Source organism: Syngnathoides biaculeatus, chromosome 5 (genome assembly GCF_019802595.1).
Source record: "Syngnathoides biaculeatus isolate LvHL_M chromosome 5, ASM1980259v1, whole genome shotgun sequence".
NCBI classification, from domain to species: domain Eukaryota; kingdom Metazoa; phylum Chordata; class Actinopteri; order Syngnathiformes; family Syngnathidae; genus Syngnathoides; species Syngnathoides biaculeatus.
This window is the reverse complement of record NC_084644.1, coordinates 31,684,115-31,706,584: the sequence shown is the minus strand read 5'-3', so window position 1 is coordinate 31,706,584 and position 22,470 is coordinate 31,684,115. Positions and strand designations below refer to the sequence as shown.

The 22,470-nt window shown below is 41.5% G+C and overlaps 1 protein-coding gene across 5 annotated transcripts in view; it reads left to right on the top strand.

Moving 5' to 3' along the window:
• ddr1 (discoidin domain receptor tyrosine kinase 1) overlaps positions 1-22,470 on the top strand; it is a 63,899-nt gene that overhangs the window by 4,738 nt on the left and 36,691 nt on the right. For all 5 annotated transcript variants that reach the window (XM_061819702.1, XM_061819704.1, XM_061819705.1 and 2 more), the window contains exon 2: positions 18,714-18,874. In XM_061819702.1, the coding sequence (XP_061675686.1) occupies positions 18,772-18,874 (103 nt within the window). In that variant the 5' untranslated portion in view covers positions 18,714-18,771. The remainder of the gene's footprint in view (positions 1-18,713; positions 18,875-22,470) is intronic.

Sequence of the window (22,470 nt, the reverse complement as noted above, 5' to 3'; positions counted from 1 at the left end):
TTTTTGGTCGCAAAGTTCACCGGTTCACGTGACCTCCCCCGACCAATCAAGCGTTAAACAGCATCATGGCTTCAATTTCCCGGGCCAGACGGTCAGGAATTTCAAGGCCGCCCGCCGAGCGAAGCCATCAGACTCGTGTTCCTGTGTGTCTTTCAAATTGGAAAAGAAGGCAACGGAGGTCGGGAATCTACAGTCCTTCTCAACCGTGTTCCCATCTAGTCTAGACAGATGTGCCTTTCAATTGAATTGTCTGGTTTGATCAGAGGAGTATTTGTTAACAGTAGGCGACACTTCAAAGAGGAATTCTGTATGTCTTGGGGTTTTAGTTGTCAGCGACTTCTCAAATCTATTAGATGTTCTTATCTATGAATATTCCAGGATTTATTCTCATCCTCTAATTACAAAACACAAACTGAGACGGCTTTGGCTCACCATAAACATAAGTCTATCATTTCATAGCCATTGCTTTTATGGTGTATATTCAATGTTTTGAAACATTGAAGTGGACTGGAATGCCCATGTCCAAACGAGAATGTGATGAAAAACCAATGAAAAGTTGTAAATCTCGTTAGGTTCCTCTGGCAATGGAACAAAGAGATTCTGTTGAAATCCATGCAGTTACCATAATGGGTAATTTAATGACCTTGGACATTCCATCACACTTTTGAAAAGTATACCTTTTTTCTTAAAACTGTAGACATGATCAAAAGTTGTCAACTCGATATGTTAAAACAAAGTTACAGCTGTCGACATTCAGCTTGACTTTAATTGTTGTCGAAAAGTGAATGGGGAGGTGTTATATGGACAAAAGTATACACTCACCTGCCTTGAATCGCACAAGTATGAATTTAAAGTCAGATCCCATCCATAATGTGTAGGTATAATATACAGTACATGTTGGTCCATCCTTGGCAGGACTAACAACTTCAACCCTTTTGGGAAGGCTGTCCACAAAGTTAAGGAGAGTAGCAAAATAATCCCATAAATATTCTTCCAGAAGCACATTTGTGAGGACTTTGTGCAGGCCACTCAAGTTCAAGCACACTAGACTCTCTAATCAATGTCTTATTGGACCTTGCTTTGTGCATCGGTGCAAAGTTTTGTTGAAAGACAAAAGGGCTCGCTCCAAACTGTTCCCGCAAATTTGGAAGCGTGGACTTGTCCAAAATCTCTTGACATGCTGAAGTATTCAGTGTTCCTTTCACTGGAACAAAGGGGACAAATCCAGCTCCTGAAGAACAACCTCACACCATAATTTCCTCCGACTTCACCAAATTTGACACTTGGCAGAATGCCGTCAGACAAGTACCCTTTTCCCGGCAATGGCCAAACCCAGACTCGTTAAACAGATTGCCAGATAGAGAAGCATGATTTTGTCAGCGGAGAACGCGTCTCCAGTCCTCTAGAGTCAAATGGTGGCATGGCACACTAATGGTTCCGACACTTGGATGAGCATTGTACTAGATGTATGGCTTGGAGGCAGCTGCTCAGCCATGGAAACCCATTCCATGAAGGTCTCTACACACTGTTCTTAAGCTAAAATGAAGGCCACATGAACTTTGGAGGTCGGTCACCACTGACTTGGCAAAAAGTTGGCGGACTTTGCAGCTCCGCATCCACTGATGCCGCTCCATCAAGTTTACGTGGCCTCCCACCGCTGAGTTGCTGTCATTCCCAAATGCTTCCACATCATGATAATGCAGCCAACTGTAGAATATTTAGGAATGAGGAAATTTCACCACTGGACCTGTTCGACAGGTGGCATCCTACCACAGTTACATCCTGGAATTAACTGAAATCCTGTCAGCGACCCATTCTTTCGTAAATGTCTGTAAAAACAGTCAAGATGGTTTGGTGCTTGATTTTATACACTTGTGGCCATTGAAGTAATTGGAACACCTGATTCTGATTATTTGGGTTGGTGAGCAAATTCTTTTGGCAGTATAGTGCATGTCTTTAAAGGATGATTTCTAGTTGTAATAGAAATGCAGTGGTAATGGGTTTTGTGCATAAAAGGCAGAAACCTGAATGAATCACACATGGTGGAATCAAACTTCTAGATTGGCCAATTTTGAATGAATGTTGAGTGGCCAAAATTCATCACGAGATGATGGTGAACTGTGTTAGCTAAACAGCATGGGAATCCATTTTAATAAAAATAAGTGTCGCAGGTAGATGCCTGTGGGAAATTGCTTCTCCTCAGGTCTTATACCCGGTCAGTCGATACAGAATCCTCACAGCAACTGCCTCACCACCACCACAGAGTCTTCTGCCCAAGCAAGAGAGGAGTAGGAGGGCAGGGGTTTTAGTAGTAGTAGTAGTAGTAGTAGCAGCAGCAGCAGCAGCAAAAGAGGCCAAATTCTAGTTTCTTTACATTTGCATTTGTTTTTATCTTTCCACAATACAGTGCTATTTTTTTCTTCATTTTTTTTTATTACAAACAAGAAAAAAATGCAGATGGTTTGTGGGGACTGGAACAAATATGATGGCATTTCAATGGTAATTGATTTGATGTACAAGTAAATTACGAATTTGGTGGGACAATCTTTTCATGGTTTGAAGTCATATGTGATTTAATAATGTGGCGTTTCAATCCCTTGATGTTATGTTGTCAGCATTGATTTAATTCCCACCCAGTAACGATGATTGTGGATGGTTATCTGCCTAAACTGTATTGTATATGTGCCCTGTGGTTGATTGTCAACCAGCCTAGTGTGTACTCTTGCTTTCGCTTAAAGTCGGCTGGTGAAGACTCAAGTGCACCAATGTACCCAAACAGGATAATCACTATAGAGTGTGTCCAGTTTGGTGGGATAGATCACCCCCACTCTTTCCCTCCCTCTAACTTCAGGACTGATGTTCTCCATCTTGTGTATTTTCCTTTTGAACCAGGGCTATGAGTCATTCATCAGCTTATCCAACTCTCCTCCGATCTTCGATCGCTATCCTCGTTTTATCGGCTTTTACCCATCCCGTTAAGCGATGCTGTGATGAGATGGCGTCGACTCCGCTCGGCTGTGCGTGCCGAGGAAAAGTTATTTTGGCTTCTGAGCTTGACTTCAAAGCATTTGTCATTTGTATCCTATCCTATTTTGGCATTGTGCCTCATTTTTCACTCAGGGCCCCGCAGAAGAGAACCCACCCCTGCATATGACATTTGATGAGAACAAGATGGTCACGCTCTGCCAGTCACAAAGGCTCAAATGAAAACTTTGACTTTTCAGGGATTATTGGATGGACTGAGTCTGAGTGAGAACCTTGCTGTACAACAAACCACAAATAGACATTTAGACTAAATTGTTGATACGCTTTTCAATAAAGTGACAAACCCACAATTGTCAGGGGAATAACTACAAACTAATGACATTTGATTTTTGACGAGGCACAAATCTATCTAGGAATCTGTACAAAGCATCTTAACCTTACCATTTTGAAACATGGAGGAGACTTGGTTATGTTCTGGTTTGCTGCATTCGGCACTGGGTGTCTTGAATCTGTCCAGGGTGCAATGAAATCTCTAGACCATTAAAGCATTCTGGAGTGAAGTCTCCTGCCCAGTGTCAGACAGCTTGGTCACGGGGCTTCGGACAGCATGAAAACCTCAGAAAAACATTGGATTATTCTGAAGAGAGACTTTGATCTGAGCGAAACACCGTAAATCTATCAAATTTTGTCCGGCTGACCTCATCAGCATCATGTGTAGCTTGTCATTGTTTTACTAACTATGTATTTCTTAGTAAATAAAGCTAGATAATAAGATATACATCCCGAATACACATCATTCACTCAAACTGACATCGCGAAAGATGATCACCTCCGGAAGCCATTAGATGTGGTATTTGAAATGTTTCTTTTTTTGGAATCACTACATTGTAGATTTAGGTCAACAGTATCCGATGAATAAAAATACAATTACAATTTAAGAGTTTCCACATCTTGGGTTTAGTTCTGGTTTAACACACCTCACACCACAGGGTAATCGGTCAGGATAATCTTTGAGACATCTATCAAACCTTTGTTGACTTACATCAAAAGGGAAGGAAAAATGCTCAAATTCTTCCCAATTATCGATATGTGCGGACCACCTACTTGAAACATCAAAGCAAACTCTTGACGCTGACATAATGAGATTATGTGATTGCGGGAGGAATTCTGGAGAGACGTGTGCTGCCCAGTGTCAGACATCTTTGTCACGGGTCCTCCAACAGCAACAAAATATTCAACTCTTATCTAATCTGAAACTGAAACTGTGCTAATCAATTCATTATGTTCACTCTAACTCTGACGCAGTGTTTTTCTAACGTTGTTTTTCTAGTCCAAGAACATAACTTATGTTCCAGGATTGAGGTAACCCTGCCTCTGTTCTTCATTAATATATTTAGGGGCTGGTGTTAGTTTTCTGAAAATGGTTGAAAGTGATGCAACTTGACCTCTACTGCTTCCCTTTGTACGGATTCTTTGTTTTTATATTTTAATACTCGTTCAGTTAATCGTGGCCCAATAACTCAGGTGTTAATCATCGAAGGCTTCTGGCAACGTTGGAGCTGTAGAATTGTTGGAACATGGAGCTAAGTCGTGCTCAGCATCTCAGTTGAATACGCAACGGTGCATTTTCCTCCAAAACGAGTGGGCTGATCTGTCTTTGTGCCCGCGGGTGGTACTGGAGAGAAAAGGGTGGGGGGGATTGTGGTGGTGGGTGTCACATTAGCATGAGGCGCTCGTCGTGCTCTGTGTAATTTAATTTTTTAGAAGGGGGACTGTGATTGAGGTGTCAGCCTGCGGTCCAAGCTAAGCACTTCTGGAAAAGCTTACACTTTCATGTTTTTTATGAGCAATTTCGTTGCTTGTGTGAGTGGTTCTAATGAGATGAAGGAAGGCTACATGCATGCAAATATTTAATATATTTATATATTTTTTTTTTAATCTCTGATATATCCCACACGATGAAGAAACAAAAATCACCATGCATGGGTTTATTGCTCTTGTACTGTGCTGGCGGTGAACTTGAAATTACTAACTCGGTACGCCACACACAAGCCTAGCTCCAGAGACCCTGTGTGTTCTCCCCCCCCAAAACCAGATGTCTGTAGTACCAACACAGACCTATCAGTGGCAGTACGGTGCCACAGGGCAAAGTATAAAGTAGGAAGAAGGATCCAGACTCTCCTGCAACAGGTAAAAATCTACACTATGGAGTCATTCTGTGGATGTAGTTTTACCCCTCCTGCATGCTTGAAACATATTTAAACTACTTAAATGACACTTATTTATTAAAAACGTTTGAGGATAAATGTATTTTAACAATAAAAAGGATACTCTACCAATAAGATGCACCCCCTGGTAGGGTGTGATGTAGGTGAGTCTTTGTGTGAGTATCTGAGCGTGAGATGTGGCTGACAACAGTTTGCTCGTCGTTGGTGCTATACTATTTTACTGGTGTTGATTAAATGGATAAAAGTACATTGGTGGCTGTGGGTCTCCTTTCCCATTTGCAATAGCATTACAGAATGAGAGAGAGAATCTAAAAAGAAAAATCCAGAATTCACAATGTATGATTTTTTTTTTTTTTTTTTAAACGATTTATTTGTGAGAAACAGCTGCAAATAAGTATTTGAACACTTGAGAAAACCAATGTTATTTGGTACAGTAGTCTTTGTTTGCAATTACAGAGGTCAAATGTTTCCTGTAGTTGTTCAGCAGGTTTGCACACACTGCAGGAAGGATTTAATTATTAATTGACATTAATACAGTTTAGTCATCCTGTCCCATGTGCAGAAAAACACCCCCAAAGCATGATGCTACCACCCCCATGCTTCACAGTAAGGATGGTGTTCTTTGAATGGAACTCATCATTCGTCTTCCTCCAAACACGGTTAGTGGAATTTTGACCAAAAAGTTCAATTTTGGTCTCATCTGACCACACAACATTCTCCCATGACGCCTCTGTATCATCCAAATGGTCATTGGCAAACTTAAGACTGGCTTTGACATGTGCTGGTTTAAGCAGGGGATCCTTACGTGCCATGCATGATTTCAAACCATGACATCTTGGTGTATTACCAACAGTCACCTTGGAAACGTTGGTTCCAGCTCTTTTCAGGTCATTGACCAAGTCCTGTCGTGTAGTCCTGGGGGGACTCTTCACCTTTCTAAGGATCATTGAGACCCCACGAGGTGATATCTTGCATGGGGCTCTCCTCCAATTGAGATTGACCGTCATGTTTAGCTTCTTCCATTTTCTAATGATTGCTCCAACAGTGGACCCTTTTTCACCAAGCTGGTTGGCTATTTCTCCGTCGCCCTTTCCAGCCGTGTGGAGTTGTACAATTTTGTCTCTGGTGTCTTTGGACAGCTCTTTGGTTTTGGCCATGTTACAAGTTAGTCTTACTGATTGTATGGGGTGGACAGCTGTCTTTATCCAGCGAACGACCGTAATACTTATTTGCAGGTGTATCACTCAAATAAATCATTAAAAAAATCATACATTGTGATTTCTGGATTTTCCTTTTTAGACTGTCTTTATCACAGTGGACATGCACATACGATGAAAATTTCAGACCCCTCCATGATTTCTAAGTGGGAGAACTTGCAATATAGCAGAGTGTTCAAAAATACTTATTTTCTTCACTGTAGATGAGGTCAAACGGGTTCAGTATTTACTATTTGCAAGCAAATTGGGGAGGAAAATTCGCTCGTAACACACAGCACATGACAGGATAATTTGTCAAAAATTTTGAAGAGACCTTTGACCATCTAACCTCGGCTGACTTTGATTTGAAGGGAGGCAAAATACTGGAATCGTCCTGATTGGTACCTGTGTATTACTATTTATACTGTATCACACAACGCAGTTGAGCGAAATGGGCTCATAATTATGATTGCAGAAAGAAAATGAGCATTTCTCAACACGTCCAAAGTCATTAAATTCTCTTTTGTGATTAATTTTCACCGATTAATTTGCATGGCTAACCAGCATTTACTATGATATAATGTGACTCATTAACCAGTATTTCCTTGCTTGCTTTGAATAAGGCCCTTTTTACTTTTTTGATTCAAGCAAACGTATGTAAAGAAAAGACACCGTGGTTACAAAATATCCTGGCAGTTTATGTGAAGTGATGAAGTGCTTTTATTTCTCTGAAATGTGCGTTTCTTTTAACAATTACCATTTTTCAAATGTGTTTCCTTCGCATTTAAGAGAGGAGAATCTCCGACATTCAGTAAATTCCGAGAGAATAGTACTCTCTAGTGAGTGGCGACTTTGTCCCCAAAGCTGGATTTTGAAATAAAGTTTTGGGCTCGTTCACAGCTCGTGAAGGAGTTACTTCAATTATTTTGTGACAACCAATCTTGGACCTCACTGGTGGCATTTGACAAGGACTTTCTGCTCTTTATATTGCTGATTTGCTCCTAGTGCTGATCGGTCTGGATAGTAGACCCATGGTAACACTTTTTCATTATCTGGTGTGAGTTTGTCCTTTTGAGGTTGTTTATGGCTCACAAGTGTACCCTGAAGACTGTATCAGTGTTTCAGTTTGAAGCCAAGTGGGGAAAATCCCTCATAACACGCACCACACCACAGGTAAATCATTTAGAGGCCTCTGATAATCAGGCCTTTGTTGATTTTGATTGGGAAAAAGAGGGGGACGTTTCAATTTGGCCTGGCCTTCTGTTCATCTTTTATATTTTCACCTATTGAAGTTGGTAATTCTCACTGGTCCTTGGGAGTCTTCGCCCAACCCCGGTCTACTCTTGTTGAGTCACATGCTTCTGCTCTGCCATTCGTTCCCAAGCAGATGCTGGCAAGACGGTGCAAATTGAATTCAGGGAATTCTCTGCCAAACTCCAACCGAGGTCATGCGCAAACACTGACATGACACTAATGTGTTAATGTGAGCACATATTTGCTCGTGCCTCATTAGTAGTTTTAACACTGGAGCTTTTTTAACGTGTAGAAGTGAAGGTGACTGCCACTACCCTGTTGAATTATTTTTGTCCATCCACCCATTTTCTTCCACTTGCCCGAGGTCGGGTCATGGGGGAAGGTTTTGCAGGGATGGATGCCCAGACCTCCCTCTCACTCGGCACTTCCAGGGGATCCCGATGTGTTTCCAGGCCAGCCAGGATAGTTCGCGCAGAAAGTATTCAAACCCCCAGGCTCATGTGGTGGCTCTGGCATCAGATTAGGATGCTGCCAGGTCACCTCCTTGGTCAGGACTTCTGAAGTTCCGCCAGGAAGAGATTTCGGGGGTGACCTGGACAGACTGTCTCCCGGTTGAACTGGGAATGCATTTGGATTCCTCAGCAGAGCTGAATGAACAGGCTGGGGAGAAGGAAGTCTGGGCTTTCCTGCTCAAGCTAATAAACCTGCAACCTGTTGTCGGATAAGCAGAAGAAAGAGGATGGATACATGATCAGAATTATCCATTTGCTTAGATGCTTATCGGCACAAGGGTCATGAGCAGGAGGCTGGGTACACCCTGAACTGGTTGCCAGCCAATTGCAGGGCACATTGAGACAAACAGCTGCACTCACAATCACACCTAGGGGCAATTTAGAGTGTCCAATTAATGGTGCATGTTTTTGGGATGTGGGAGGAAACCGGAGTGCCTGGAGAAAACCCACGCAGGCACGGGGAGAACATGCAAACTCCACACAGGCGGGGGATTGAATGTAGCAAAACTAAGGATTTTGTATTACGTTAAAATTTCATGTTACGTGAAAAGACTGACTAAAAAAATAAGGTTCCTCCTTTTCGAAAAAATAATTGTTTTAAGAATTAGGTCTTTTTTGCAAAAAATGTTGGGATTTTGTTACAATATAGCTGAAATGAAGAATCAAGAATCATGTTGCTTAACTTGCTCCATTATGAAAGAAGTCATTTAATGGGAAAAGTCTGTATTGCACCCAGCTAAAATTACAATTTCACAAGAGTAAGTGGTCTGTTGTAAAATTGACGAACAATGACAGAGTTGTGCAATTACTTGATTAATACCATATCTCGCACATCTCTAGATAGTAGACATTTGTGTCAGGATTTGCATATTCGACTTTGTTCTCGCTGCATCACAACGCTTACAATTATTCTTGCAATTTAAAGTAGTGACCCTCTTCTCCACCCCCCCCCCTTTCAGATCGGCCTCCTTTTAAAGAAATATATCCAGCATTTTTTTTTTTTTTTTGACTGGATCCACACCACAAATGATTGGCTTCTTCCTCAACCTGCGTCCTCCTGTTCACCGACAAACACTTGTCGACGACTAAACCCTTTTTGGCCCAGGTAAAACTGTTGTTATGACGACTAGCAAAGAACTGTCTTCACCGCATTGTACAACACCTGATATGTGATCGTCTCCAAACTGCGCGATTAAATTAATGAAGCCATCACCTCGCGAGTCGTGTTGAAATAGGAAGCGGGGAGGGCTGGTATTGAGCTCTCGGCCGTCCTTTTATTGACTGCCTGTGTCTCAGAAAGCCAGGCGCCACTCCTCCCATTCCTTCTGGATTAAACAAAAAAAAAAAAAAAAAAAGTGAGTGGGAATGTAAAGTGTGGAGGCCATCGCTCTGCATGCTGGAACTTGATTTATCTGCGAGAACCAGAGCGCTTCTATACTTTCAGTTCATACTTGTCTACCCACAGACATGCTGTTGTGTTGGATTTGAAACTGCTAAAAGATCAGCTTTAGGCTTTATGTCAGTGATTCCCAAAGTCGCGAGGGGATCATCAGGTGTATCGAGGGATCTTCACTCATTTGGTCCGAAAATCTATTTTTGTTCATCTATCCATGGCCAGTAACTCACAGTAATACGGAAAAGAATTTTCTTCCACCTAATAGCAGAAGGTTCATGATCAACCTGTATATCACCTTTTTGTGATATTTGATGGTGTGCCGCAAGATTTTTTTTTTCCAACGTAAAATATATCCCTGGAGTCAATAGTTTGGAAATGTTGTAACTATCTAAGTTTTTCATTTTCAGTTTAGTTATACAGTTTGTTGCATCAGTTACCAAGGTATTGGGCAAAAAAGACCAAATCTCCTCAGTCTGTAACCTTTAGTAGAAGATTAAATTTCGTGTTTTGATTCTTTTCAGACATTGCTCAAGATTTAAAGGTGCCATATTTTACTAAACCAACTTTTTGCAGTATTTGCGACATAATATTGACTTTACAGTGAGTTCCAGCCATTTTATTGCCAAGGGGCTTGAAATTGGGTCATTCGAATTTCCCGTGTTTATCAACATCATTTGCCTCTCCACTCCTTTGCCAGCTCTGTCACACACAAACGCGTATCCTCACAAGTGTGCCTTCTAAGTGGGGGCAACCAATCACAGAAAAACTCAACCCACCCATAACCCATCAGGAATGAAATGCCAAACAACGGTGTTGGATTGGCCAGAAATATCAGTGTTACCTTCTGATAGTTAGCACATAGGTGGCTGGTTTGGTGAAGCTGTCGACATGGAGGCGGAGGTATTTGTGGCAGGGAGTGTCCACTGCATGTGTACCCCACCCCCCACCCTCACCCAAAGATAACTGGAATAGGCTCCACCACGCCTGCAAACCTGAATGTAAACGATACAGAAAATGGATGGATGGCACGGCATGCGCCACATGCACAGAGCCGCTGAACCGCCACTTGCTTAGCCTCAACACCCTAGCTCTGCCCCAGTCAACTTTAATCAAATTTATCATGTGTAGCTTCCAGTGCAGATCATATCTCATAAATCCACTACAGTGCTCTACATTATACTTTGTAATACACCAGAACAGCCCTTCTTGGAGATTAAAGGATCCCGCAAATCTTGTGAGGCTAAGCAGCTTGGAAAGTGGACATGAGCATTTTTGAGAGTGTTAATTACTTTTCATGCTATTTGGGGGCTGAATTAAGGGAGGATTTGAACCAAAACAGAGCTGGGGGGATGTTGCGTTTTTATACGCTAGTGTCTTTTAATGACATTTTTGGAAGTAACAAACGCCCTCATATAAACTAAGAATGCTAATTTGTTTTTAAAATGGCAGTGCTGCTCAATGTTATCACTAAATTAGTTCTTTTTTCACAGCTCTTATATGTGAGTTATTGAAAGACGGTGGATATGTATTTTATTTGTGGGGGGGATGCCCCCGGAGTAAGTGGTTCTTTCTTGTAGTCTTATATCAGTAAACCAGGAGGTGGTCTGATAACATATAACAAACGTATTGTAACTCCCTCCTTCAGCCTCGGTGGAGATTCAAGTTTTACCTTCAAGTACTTGTGTGACTTATGGCTTTTATCCTATGGCAAGGATCTCGTGATCATCAAGTTATAGGAATTTATGTGATTTTTATGGATGAGAGTCATAAAGAAAAATGTGCTCTTGACTCCAGCTTTCTGCAATGTTTTCTTTCACCTTGTACCGAATGTGACTGCCATTGATGAAGCCATTCTTGGTCTGGCAGCCCGAGCTGTGGTCATCAGTCAACCCCCCCACCCCTCCACACTCCCCACGCCTGCCGCCTCTCATGCTGACATTGAGGGGCTGAGTGGTATTATAAGTCCTCATTGATTGCAGCATTGTTGCGTGTCGCACCGGTAAACTCCCACTCATTGCCATCATTTTTCCTGAGTTGGACTTATAGATCCCTGCCACTGAAGCCTGTTGGAATTTGTTCAATTATTAAACTGATTGTGTGCTCTCAGGGGGGATCCTACTTTTTTTTTTTTTCTTAAGTCTTAATGAGTCACTTAGTGCTCAACAATAATTATTCCAGGAAATGTTCCCTAAGTGTGCTTTCTTCCGCCCTGCATCATGCCTGATTCACCTCCTTGTGCGCTTATTTTGCTTTTTCTTTCTTCTTTGAAGTGCTTCCTCCGTTTCATTTTCTTGTTTCCCAGATGAGAATGGATGGATGGAAGTGACTCATGATTCCTTCAACTCTTACTAGCGCTACATGCCACTGCTGTGACTTAAACTTCCTTGTATAGAAAAACGATGACACACAAGTGTAAAATTTGATGACCACTAAGACCAAGTTTGCTCACTCAGCTTTGCTTTGCATCCTGGGCTGAGAGTCGCATCTTCAAGGCAAGCCTGACACGGCTACTTTAGTGGGCTGCAATATTGGACCGGCCTGGACAGCTTTACATTAAACTGCCATTAGCCCTTGTATTGAGTTTTGTGTACCTCCCAACGTTCAGTTATTCATGCATTCATATAATATATTCTGAACGTCAGTTGTGGGCTTTACTCAAATGTTGACTTCAAGGTATGTTACCACCTTCCATTTTTGTTTGTTCCATGTTGTGTCAGGCAAGTCTAATATTTTAAACGGCAATTTAATCAATTGCGTCCCTGCACTCATATTTATTTTTTCGTTTAGACATTGAAGTGAATAATGTTTTATGTATTTTTCATTACAGTATCTATTTTAGAATGTTTATAGGGATGACACTTGGGGTTTAAGTATTCTAACACAGATTATAAGGCTAGATGTTGGTTTTGCTTTAGCGTCTCGTGTCCTCCTTTTATACTTTTAGCATTTGTGAAATTTTCAGTGTTGTTATTCAGTTGTAGTGCTTTACTGAGACACAGTGTACTTCAAGTTATCCCTCCGGGGTCAGACTTTCCCACTACTGCACAATAGTCGTAGGTATATATGCGGAAATCCTCCAAGCTTGTCTTCGCTGCTGCACTGTAGCGGCTGCGAGATTTAGTTCTCTTGCTGTTGATTGAGATCCCGATGCCCGGGGGAAAATAGTTGGCGCCTCAGCTGGTTTTAGCCTATGCCTAACAACATCTCTGTATCCATTGCTTTCTGCTTAGCCCTTCTCAAAACACGACAGTTCAGTGGTCAGCAAAGAGTTTGGAATGCTTGCTAGGCACCCGTAGCTTACTGTCAATTGACTTTCCCTATCCACTAGTCAAATTCCTTTTTCACTTGGGGGAAAAAAAACTCTTGTCACTCCCTAAATCATTTCTACAACCAAATGTCACGCAATAAACCAGCGTATCGTCAACAAATATACTCATACAGGGAGAACAGCATAAAACAATAGTATACAACGCCGAACGAACAAGCTGTTTGGCTCGTGTCACATCAAAGTGCCGGAAAGAGCCGAAGACCAGAAGGCACATTCAGAATCATATTTAGCGATTTAACTGCCCTCAATAATCGTTTCAAAATGGGCAATGTGGTTTGTAAAGGGGTGCAAGTTATCAATAATTTTTTTCCCATCTTTGTGCTCTGACCTTTTATATGTTCTTGCCAACTGACTCAAAGTTTCCTCGCTTGGTCTCTGAGTCACATGGCGACAAAAACCTTTTTTTCAGGAAAACGTACAAAATGACCTCGTGCCAGGTTGCCTCCTCATCTTCCTGTGCTACGAGGCATGGAGGAGTAATTCACACTTCCTTCCCTTCAGTACTCTTTGGGTCCACGCTGACCAGCTACAGTGTGCCGAAAGGAAGTCCAAAACAAAGAGCTTACTACTCCTGCCCCCACCCCCCTCCCCCAATGATCATTAGTCACATCCGAGACTGCTTGATGATGAAGCTAGCCTCAATTGGAGATGCATCACCTCAAACACGGTACTGTACACTCGTTTTGACAATTGGGCAATGTTTGGGGATTTTCTATCCTTTCCAATCAGTCAGCAACTACCCAATTAAAGAATGTCTGAAAAATATCCGTGGTGTATCAAGAAGGTTTTTTTTTTTTTTCATTTACCGTATTTTCCGCAATATAAGGCCCACCTAAAAGCCTTTAATTTTCTCAAAAAACAAAGGTGCACCTTATAATGTGGTGCGTCTTATATATGGGTCAATATTGATCCTTTAGTGTAGCTCCATCTAATGGAGGCATAACCTAACCCCAGCCTCTACTGTAGCGTCTATTCTATGCGCTTTATAATCCGACGTACCTTTAAAATGCGGTGCTCCTTATATATGGAAAAAGTTTTAAAATAGGCCATTCATCGGAGGTGCGCCTTAAAATGCGGTAGCTAGCACAAAGAGAGGAGCAGTTGGTTATGTTACATGTCTGTACAGGGTCTCACAAGTCCTTCACCAGAGCCACCAGAGTGATAGTTCCCAGACAAGTTAACAGAGTTAACTAGCTTCTTCTATTTTTTTTTTTCTTCCACTATTGCACTTTCTTCGTTTTTGTAGTTTCTATGAGTTATTTCTCACCGATCAGTCCTGGTACGATGACGGACAGCATTTTGTATATGGAGAGATGTGTTAGTAACCGCCAGTGTACTGCACACTATCAGAGCAGTAAGTACACAAATGCAGATTATTTTTTTTTATTTATGTGGGGTCTCAGAATATTTTTTTTCAGTACGTGTACCGCTAGTGAAAGATTTAAAAAAAAAAAAAAAAAAAAAAAAAAAAAACTTTGTTGAACACTTGTTTTCTAACAGATAGGCTGTCAGACATCATGGCCATGTGATATCAGGGAAACCATAACAGAGTGAGCTTCAACAAGCTCTCTTTCATTTGCATTTGTGTTTTTAGTTTTGACAAAGATGAAATCTGGACTAGGTGGTGGAGAGAGGTGAGTTTACCTCCCGAACATTGCTGAGGTGCCCTTAGCAAAGCTCTGAAAATTGGGCATTCTACATTGAGCTCAAATTTGTATTAATAGCAGATGACTTTTTTTTTTTTTTTTTTTTTTTTTTGCCTTGGAATGGCTGACATGAAGTCTGTGTTATTGGATACATTTCTTCTGTAAATGTGGTACAGATGTGCGTTCATAAAGAGAGTACTGTGACCCCTTTTCAAACGTGTGCCTTTACCTTGCTTGTTTTATGAGCGCATACCATACATACCCATTTGTAAATCAGAAACATAAACGGCAGATGCAGTAAACATTAATTTGTGTGGACCATGCATGCCACTTTGTTCTTTACTCCAACCACCTTTTGACAGTGGGATGCTTTGAAACATCTTTCAGAGTCTCTGGTTGCAAACTAGCAGAAGCTCCTGCAGGGAGCACACGTGGAGACTGTCAGCACAGCCCGCAGAAGCTTTCTACATAATAGCCATGTACACAAATGATCCACTACACTTGAAATGCCTGATTTCACAGGTTAATGGGAGTTTTAAGTGTAAAAATGAGTTTCTGGCCTGGAACAATTGATTTCTCAGCAGCGAATCCATATCTCATTTGACTTGTCCCGCTGTTGGTGTGGTAACGCGCGAACTGGAATTGCCAACGGATGTGATTAATTGGAAAAAGTACAAATTTTATTTACCCGAGCAAGAAGTCGTATCCTTTGAATCCAATATGGTGCTTTCGCGTTAGCGCCCGGACCATAGCTTGTTTTGTCTCCTTTGGTTCATTTCATCTGGTTGGGTCTGAACACAAAAGTAAAAGATTGGCATGAACCAAATCAACAATTTTTCAAACTTGATCCAATCCACCAGGCAGATACACCCTGAATGACACATTGGAATGTAACTTTAGTTAATAAACCAGATGAACCTGTTTCTCTATAAAACCATCATTGAGAAGACCCTCCCCTGTCTCTGCTCTATTTCACCACTGACGTTCTTCCTTACAGTAATTTATTAAGCTTTCTTCCCAAAGTCTGCCCTACTTTTGTCAATCTTCTTTCGGATTTTCTGCCCCAAACTACTAGAGCGCAGCACTGTAATAAATATTAAAGCTCACCTATTTAGTGGTATTGTTTACAATTGCCGCATGTGGTTAACATGTTAGCATTTCTGATAGCAAATGCCATTTTTTTTTTTCAATGTGTGAATTTGGTTAAGATGTCCCTTTTTTTTATTTTATTTTTTTTACTGTAGCCAGGTATGTTTACAGATATGTTCAGAACAAAATTGTGCTCCATGTTATGCTACTACTAGGCCACTGTTAACAATAGGACAGTAAGTAAAGTGCCAAACACCCTCAATACTCCTGAGTGAATGATGTTGAAAACTGCAATTAGTGTTTCCATTATAGAACAAACATCTGTAATACTTCTGTTTGGTCATTATATTAAATTAATCTTTGGTTCCAAGTTTGTTTCGCTCCAGAAAAGACTGCTGCCAGTGCTGGTTCCACGCATCTAATTATAGAAAATGCTTGATGATGCAATCGCGCAAACTCATAAAAGGCTCATGCTCTCCTCAGTTTTTGGATTTCCGCGCAGTGTAAGCAGCTGCTCACATGTGCATTCATGAGAGTAGCATTTGGATTAGCCAAGACAAAGCTTCAGAGCATAGCGGTCCTTTCTCCCGGCAGTCTGAGCGCTAACCACAGCTGTTCAGCACCACTTGACTTCGCCAACAAAACATGGTCTCGGATGGCTGCCGACACTTTTATTCCTGCTCGCCAAAACATTTGTCTGGCTATTTTCCCCCCTTATTTCGTATGTGTGTGTGTGTGTGTGTGTGTGTGTGTGTGTGTGTAATGTCAACCGGTCTCTCAGAGCAGTGCCAGCATACTTTTAAGGAAAAACATAGCCGCTGGCCATGTTTGTTGATGGCCGGTGAAACCTGATCAGTGGAGGTTCTGGGCTTTTCCTACGTCATGTTCAAGCCCACCTGAAGTCAGTAGTACTTCTAAAACTGGCTCATCATGTCCTGGGATAACATGCATAGACTGTACATACAGTACCTTCGCAGGAGTGCCTCAGGACAGCTGCATGGACTCTGCCCGGCTGTGTGCCCTCTTGCACCCGTGCATTCATTCTTCCCGAGGCCATAAGTCACCAGCCAGGCTACAAATCAGTCATCACTCCTCTTGCTTATCCATGAGCACACTTCCATTTTCATTGTTTTTGGACAAGAATGTTTGTAATCTCACATATCGATCTGATGAGAATCGGCCAATGGGCGCCGTAGCACAAATTTCTCAAGTCCACCTTTACAGAATCTTCCGTTGAAACCCTCTACTTTCCTCCTTCTGTGAACAGTTTTTCTATTGGCAGAACCATGTACGATGGTTGTGGTACGTTCACCAATTACTTTCACTTGAGTCACTTTTTTTGATTAATTATACTTGGAGTAATTTTATTTGAGTACTTACTGTAGTTACTTTGTATTTATGATTGCTTGTGAAATCTATTTTGATATGTCAGAGACTTGTAACATGACTGTGTAACCAATTCCATTTAACTACTATTAACATTTAATTCCATTTGACCAATTAATGGAGCCAGCCTATTCCAAGACTACACACTGTCTCCACTCCACACCCCACACAGTTTTACACCCACTACCTGATTATTGATAAGCGGATGGATGGACAACAAAAAATAAAACTGGCATGTGCTGTCATTTCGGCCTACAAGAACAATGCAGTACAACAAGCTGTCTGGGCTGCCTTTACAAAAGATAATGCTCTGCACTTGTCGAATAAAACCAGCAGGTCAACCACAGCATGTGAATGCAAATTTGCAGTTTGCCCCATCCAATCAAAGCTATTGGACTTGGGTGTTCATCACTTTGGAGAGCGTCGTGCAAATTTAAAAGGAACAAGGAGGAAAAGCACAGCACTGAAGCTAAAGATGTATATTGGTACAACTCGGATTGTCAGACCTAAGAACTGTGTCTGCTAACTGCTAAACACAACACCACCATGTCTGAGGTACTCCAAACCATTTGCCATGTCTTCCCCAGGACAAATCATCCCAGACGTACATGCTAAAATGCTATTCACTATGAATTAAGACAGTTCGACTAAGAATCATGTGGCGATTGGGTAACAATAAATCATGGTGGTGAGGGTAAAGTCTGTTTCCATATGTTCCCCGTTGACGCCTCCCTCCTCCTCCTCCGGCAGCTACAGCTGTGTGTCAGCTGTCGGCCGGCCGGTCTACTTGAGGAGATGAAGTTGAACCCTTAGAGACTCTGCTGGGAAAAAAGACTGCCCTCTCTCTGTTGCTCCCAGCTGTCTTTCCCACTTCAAACTTCCACTTACTGACTTTCCCCCTCCCCGGGCACCACCACTGGACTTCATCCTAGCGCATGTTTCACGGTGAAAATATGCGAGCAGTCAGCTGTCATGTCAGTTTGGCAAAGTTGTACCGGTATTGTCCCACAAAGAGCAGTATGTGAAACTAAATTGTGCTTTTGGATAGTTTGAAGCTTTTAGGGGGGCTCATTGAAGTCACAGAATTGCAAATATTAGGTGATCCATTCAATGTAAATGGATTTTTCAAAAATAAAATAATTTTTCATTTGTTCTTTTTGTTTCCAACCTAATTTGCATGGTCTTATAAGCACCTTTCTTTGAAAAAGGGGACTGTGAAAGTAAGTTTGATAGCAGCAATTTAGTAAAACAATTGGCTTCTCAAGTGCCGAGGGGGTAACATCCTACTGAGAGTAAATGTCGTCCTAATTGTATCGTCCTCAGTAACCGTTGGGGTTCATTTTTATAGGGAGCAAAGCATCATTGTCACCCAATGGGCCCCTGCCAAAAGAGAAGAACAAATTCGCGCCTCGAAGTAGCTTTTGCCACTTGGCTTTGTGCACTTTTAAGTTTGAGAAGCTCTGCAAACGATATATGGAGCCAAACAACAGCGGGAAGCTTTTCATTCACATGTACTTGATGAAATGAACTTATATTATTTCACTACAGTGGACTCCGTCATACTCGCGGTTTGGCACCTCCACCGATTCACAGTATTTTTTCCCCCAATTTAAATTTTTTTTTTTTTTTTCCCCATTGGTTGAATTTCGGTAGAAGTGTTTATGTTTCTTCTTTTCCTTTCCCTTCTCGACAGGAATGCCTGTGGTCAGCAGCGCATCTCCGGACCGGTAACAAGGGCCGTTGCTGCAGTCATGGTGAAGCCAGCCGCGTGGTTGACTCCTTTCTCTGTGGTCACAGCTCTGGTACTGGTTCAGGTGTCTTCTGTGGAAGAGCACGAGTGGCACTTCAATGCAGGTAAAAAAAAAAACAAAAAACAATAAAATAAACCTAATTCATCACTTTTCTCTTTGGATGGAGAATTCAAACACAAATTTCCATGACTGATGAACCAGGAAAATGGGAAACCCGAAAAACCAAGATGTAAAGTGTAATATAATTCTTGATCGCTGGGTATTTTGATGAAACCATGTCACCGACATGTTACCAAAACACGCGGTAACGCTGTTAAACTCCAGAAAGTTGCATTTCATGTTCACTGCTGAGCTCATATGATTTATGTTGCTAATCAAGGCAGAAAAACACCAGCTGTGAAGCTTGTCTGGTGTCATATTTCAATTTGATCAAAATTGTTTTGAATTCAACATTGTGATTGATCATTAAAAATATGTATTACGAGGTTCTATATTAATATGGTTTTGTTTTCACCACTTAATACCAGCAGCCAAGGTTTTCCTATTTAAAGCATTTGAACAGAGCATGCTGCTGTGCTACAATATATTGAATAAATAATAATAATAAGATCAGAGGAAACCACCTGAAAATGCAAAACCCCTTTAATTAGACCCCATTCAAAAAATGACGCTAATTGAGCTCTTCAGAGTCTGGTTCAAGAGTGGCAATTTCTGTCTTTCTGGGATTTGGCCTTAAAGCTTTCGTTGCTTCATTTCTTCTCTTCTTTTTGAGTTAGGCGGGATTGTTTACAGGCTGAAGTCATTTTCTGGCTGAGCCACCAGGCTGTTTTTGCATTTTGCTTGCTCCGTGTGCTTAGCTACCGCCGTGGAAAGGGCTAACGTAATTCCTCAGGTTGGTGGTGTTACCGGTATTTTTAATTTATGTGTGACAGGCTTAACGCCGAGCGTGACTTGTCCAGTTGGCGGTTCCGTCTGTTTGCAAAACGCAAAATGTATCCAAATACCCGCTTTAGAAATAGTTTGGAGTGTTCATAACTTTTATTAGCTTCCCAAATGACACCATTTACTGTGTATGAGAGCAACACTACATATAATACTCTGGATCTTATCATTGACACCCAGCATAAAAAGACAGACCGCAAGAATTTTTATCCTCTGGGCTGAAAAACAACAGCGTCTTCATGTTGTAATTAATTACAGTCTGTCACTTCATTGATGTTGATCATTCATGTCCGCATCATGTTACATCAATTATATGATACATTTCAACACACCATATCTCAAAACAGTATTAAATATGGCAACAGTACTTGTACATCTGTGCTGGTCTGAGATTACCCCAAAAAAAAAAAAAAAAAAATGGCTGTAAATAAAAATGGCTAGCCTAGCTGGCTTCAGTTATGCCGATCACCGTGACAAAAAAAATAAAAAAAAGTTTAAAATATTAGTGGGACCTCAGGACTCTCACTTAAGAACAAGGGCACTAGCCGAACTGAAACTCACTTCATCCCTGAAATGTTATTTCCAGCAATGCGTCTAATTGTTGAAGAGAGAAAACCCCGCAGGGTTTCCGCTAATTACAACAACTACAGGAAGCGCAATAGTGAGTTGTATTTTTAATCATTTATTTGAATTTGTTCTGGTTCCAGTCTATCAAAATATGCCTTATTTTAAAACCGGTTTATGCCACATAAAAGATTGGGGACCGCTGTACTTACTATACTGAAAAGAATATCGACATCAATGAATTGACTTTGGTTCAACATTCCTCAGATTATAGTAAAAAAATAAATAAAAATCTCCAATCATTCAACCCCTCGTGTCAACATACTTTCCTTCCTACTGGGCTTCCAATATTCTCCTCATACTCTTTAATCAGCGGCTCTCGTTCATGTTCCGTTATCAACAGGCTGCGCGCTGTGTTCTCTCCCTGTCTGCCAGCCAGCCGAGTGTAACAGGAGAGTGAAATCGTTCCCTCCCCGCTCCTCTGGGCCGCTAATGCGCAGCCACATTATGAAGTGTCAGTCAAACTATCAGGGAGGGGTGGGGAAGGCAACCAGGTGTAACGGGACCACTGGCTTTCATATCTGACTGCAGCGTTGGTGATCATTTCACAAACTCTGTTTCCCTGGTTCTGCCCTTTTTCCGACTATAATTGCTTCCACGCTGCTTTGGAGACTTTCTACAAGTACAAGATGTTGGAGTTTTTTTTTTTTTTTTTTTTTTTTTTTTTGACAAGTAGTGATGGACATTAGAAATGTCCTTGATTCCCTATGGCACATGTGTCAAACTCAAGGCCCAGGGGCCAGATTCGGTCCGCCACATGATTTTATGTGGCTTGTGGAGCCAAATAAGGAGTGTCAATTTACATGAAATCTTGCAAAATCTGTACCAAAATTTCAAATTGGCATTATCATAAATGATGAAGTTGAGCTATTACAAGCATTTTTGTGTTACCAGTTGAAAAACACATTGCCCTTGATTTATGATTCCAAAAGTAGTTCATAAATTTATGATGTAATAATGATGAGACGTTTCACAGTCACAACAGCCCTCTGTGGGAAGCCGGCGCTACAATGTGGCCCGTGAGAACAATGAGTTTGACACCCCAGCCCTATGGAGATGGTAGCACAGCGAGTTAGCGGTTAGCTTATCAGCCTCACAGTTCTGACATTTGGGTTTGAATCTTGGCCCGGTCTTCCTTCATGTCATTAATATGTTCTACACCTATTTCCTTGGGTTTTCTCTGGGTACTCAGACTCTCTCCTAGGTTCCCAACAATCGCATTTCTGGTTTGTTGAAGCCTCTAAATTGTCAAACATGTGAAGGGTTGGTTGTCCATGTGCTGCGATTGGCTGGTGACCAGTGTACTGGTCTACCCTGCATTGCATCTAAACCCAGCTGGGACAGACTCTAGCTTACCTGTGACCTTGTTCCTTTTCGGGGATATGTTCTTCTTCTTATGATAGATTCCATAGAGCTCAAATTTTGTAACAATCTGACAAACTTTCTTGGATGACTTCATCTCTGAAGACGCCTGGGGAAAATACCCAAGAAAAGGCAGCTTCAAACCAAAATGTCAGTTTTTTTTTTTCAGGCTTGGGTCCTTGAATTTTTTTTTTTTTTTTTTTAATGGTCTTCTCAAGATGAACATGCATACTAAATTGCTTTTAGGTTTAGGGTTAGACCTGACCCTAATTTCAGCAGTATCTTCTTTTTCTTTCGGCTTGTCCTGTTACGAGTCGCCACAGCGTGTCATCTTTTTCCATCGAAGCCTATCTCGTGCATCCTCCTCTCAAACACCCACTGTCCTCATTTCCTCCCTCACAACATCCATCAACCTTTTTCGTTGGTCTTCCTCTCATTTTTTTGCCTGGTAGCTCCATCCTCAGCACCCTTATACCATCATATTCACTCTCTTGCCTCTGAACATGTCCAAACCATTGAAGTCTGCTCTCTCTCACCTTGTCTCCAAAGCGTCCAACTTTGGCTATCCCTCTAATGAGCTCATTTCTAACCCTATCCAACCTGTTCACACACTAATTTCAGCAGTATGAATAAAGCAATCAAGGAACTTCACATGAGTGACGGGGAATGTATACAAAGTATGGAAGAAAGTTGAAACTGTAGAGTAGCAGTGTGATGAGGATGACTTAATGTCATGGGCACCTGTTTAAGGGGTGTGGATCAACCATGTGC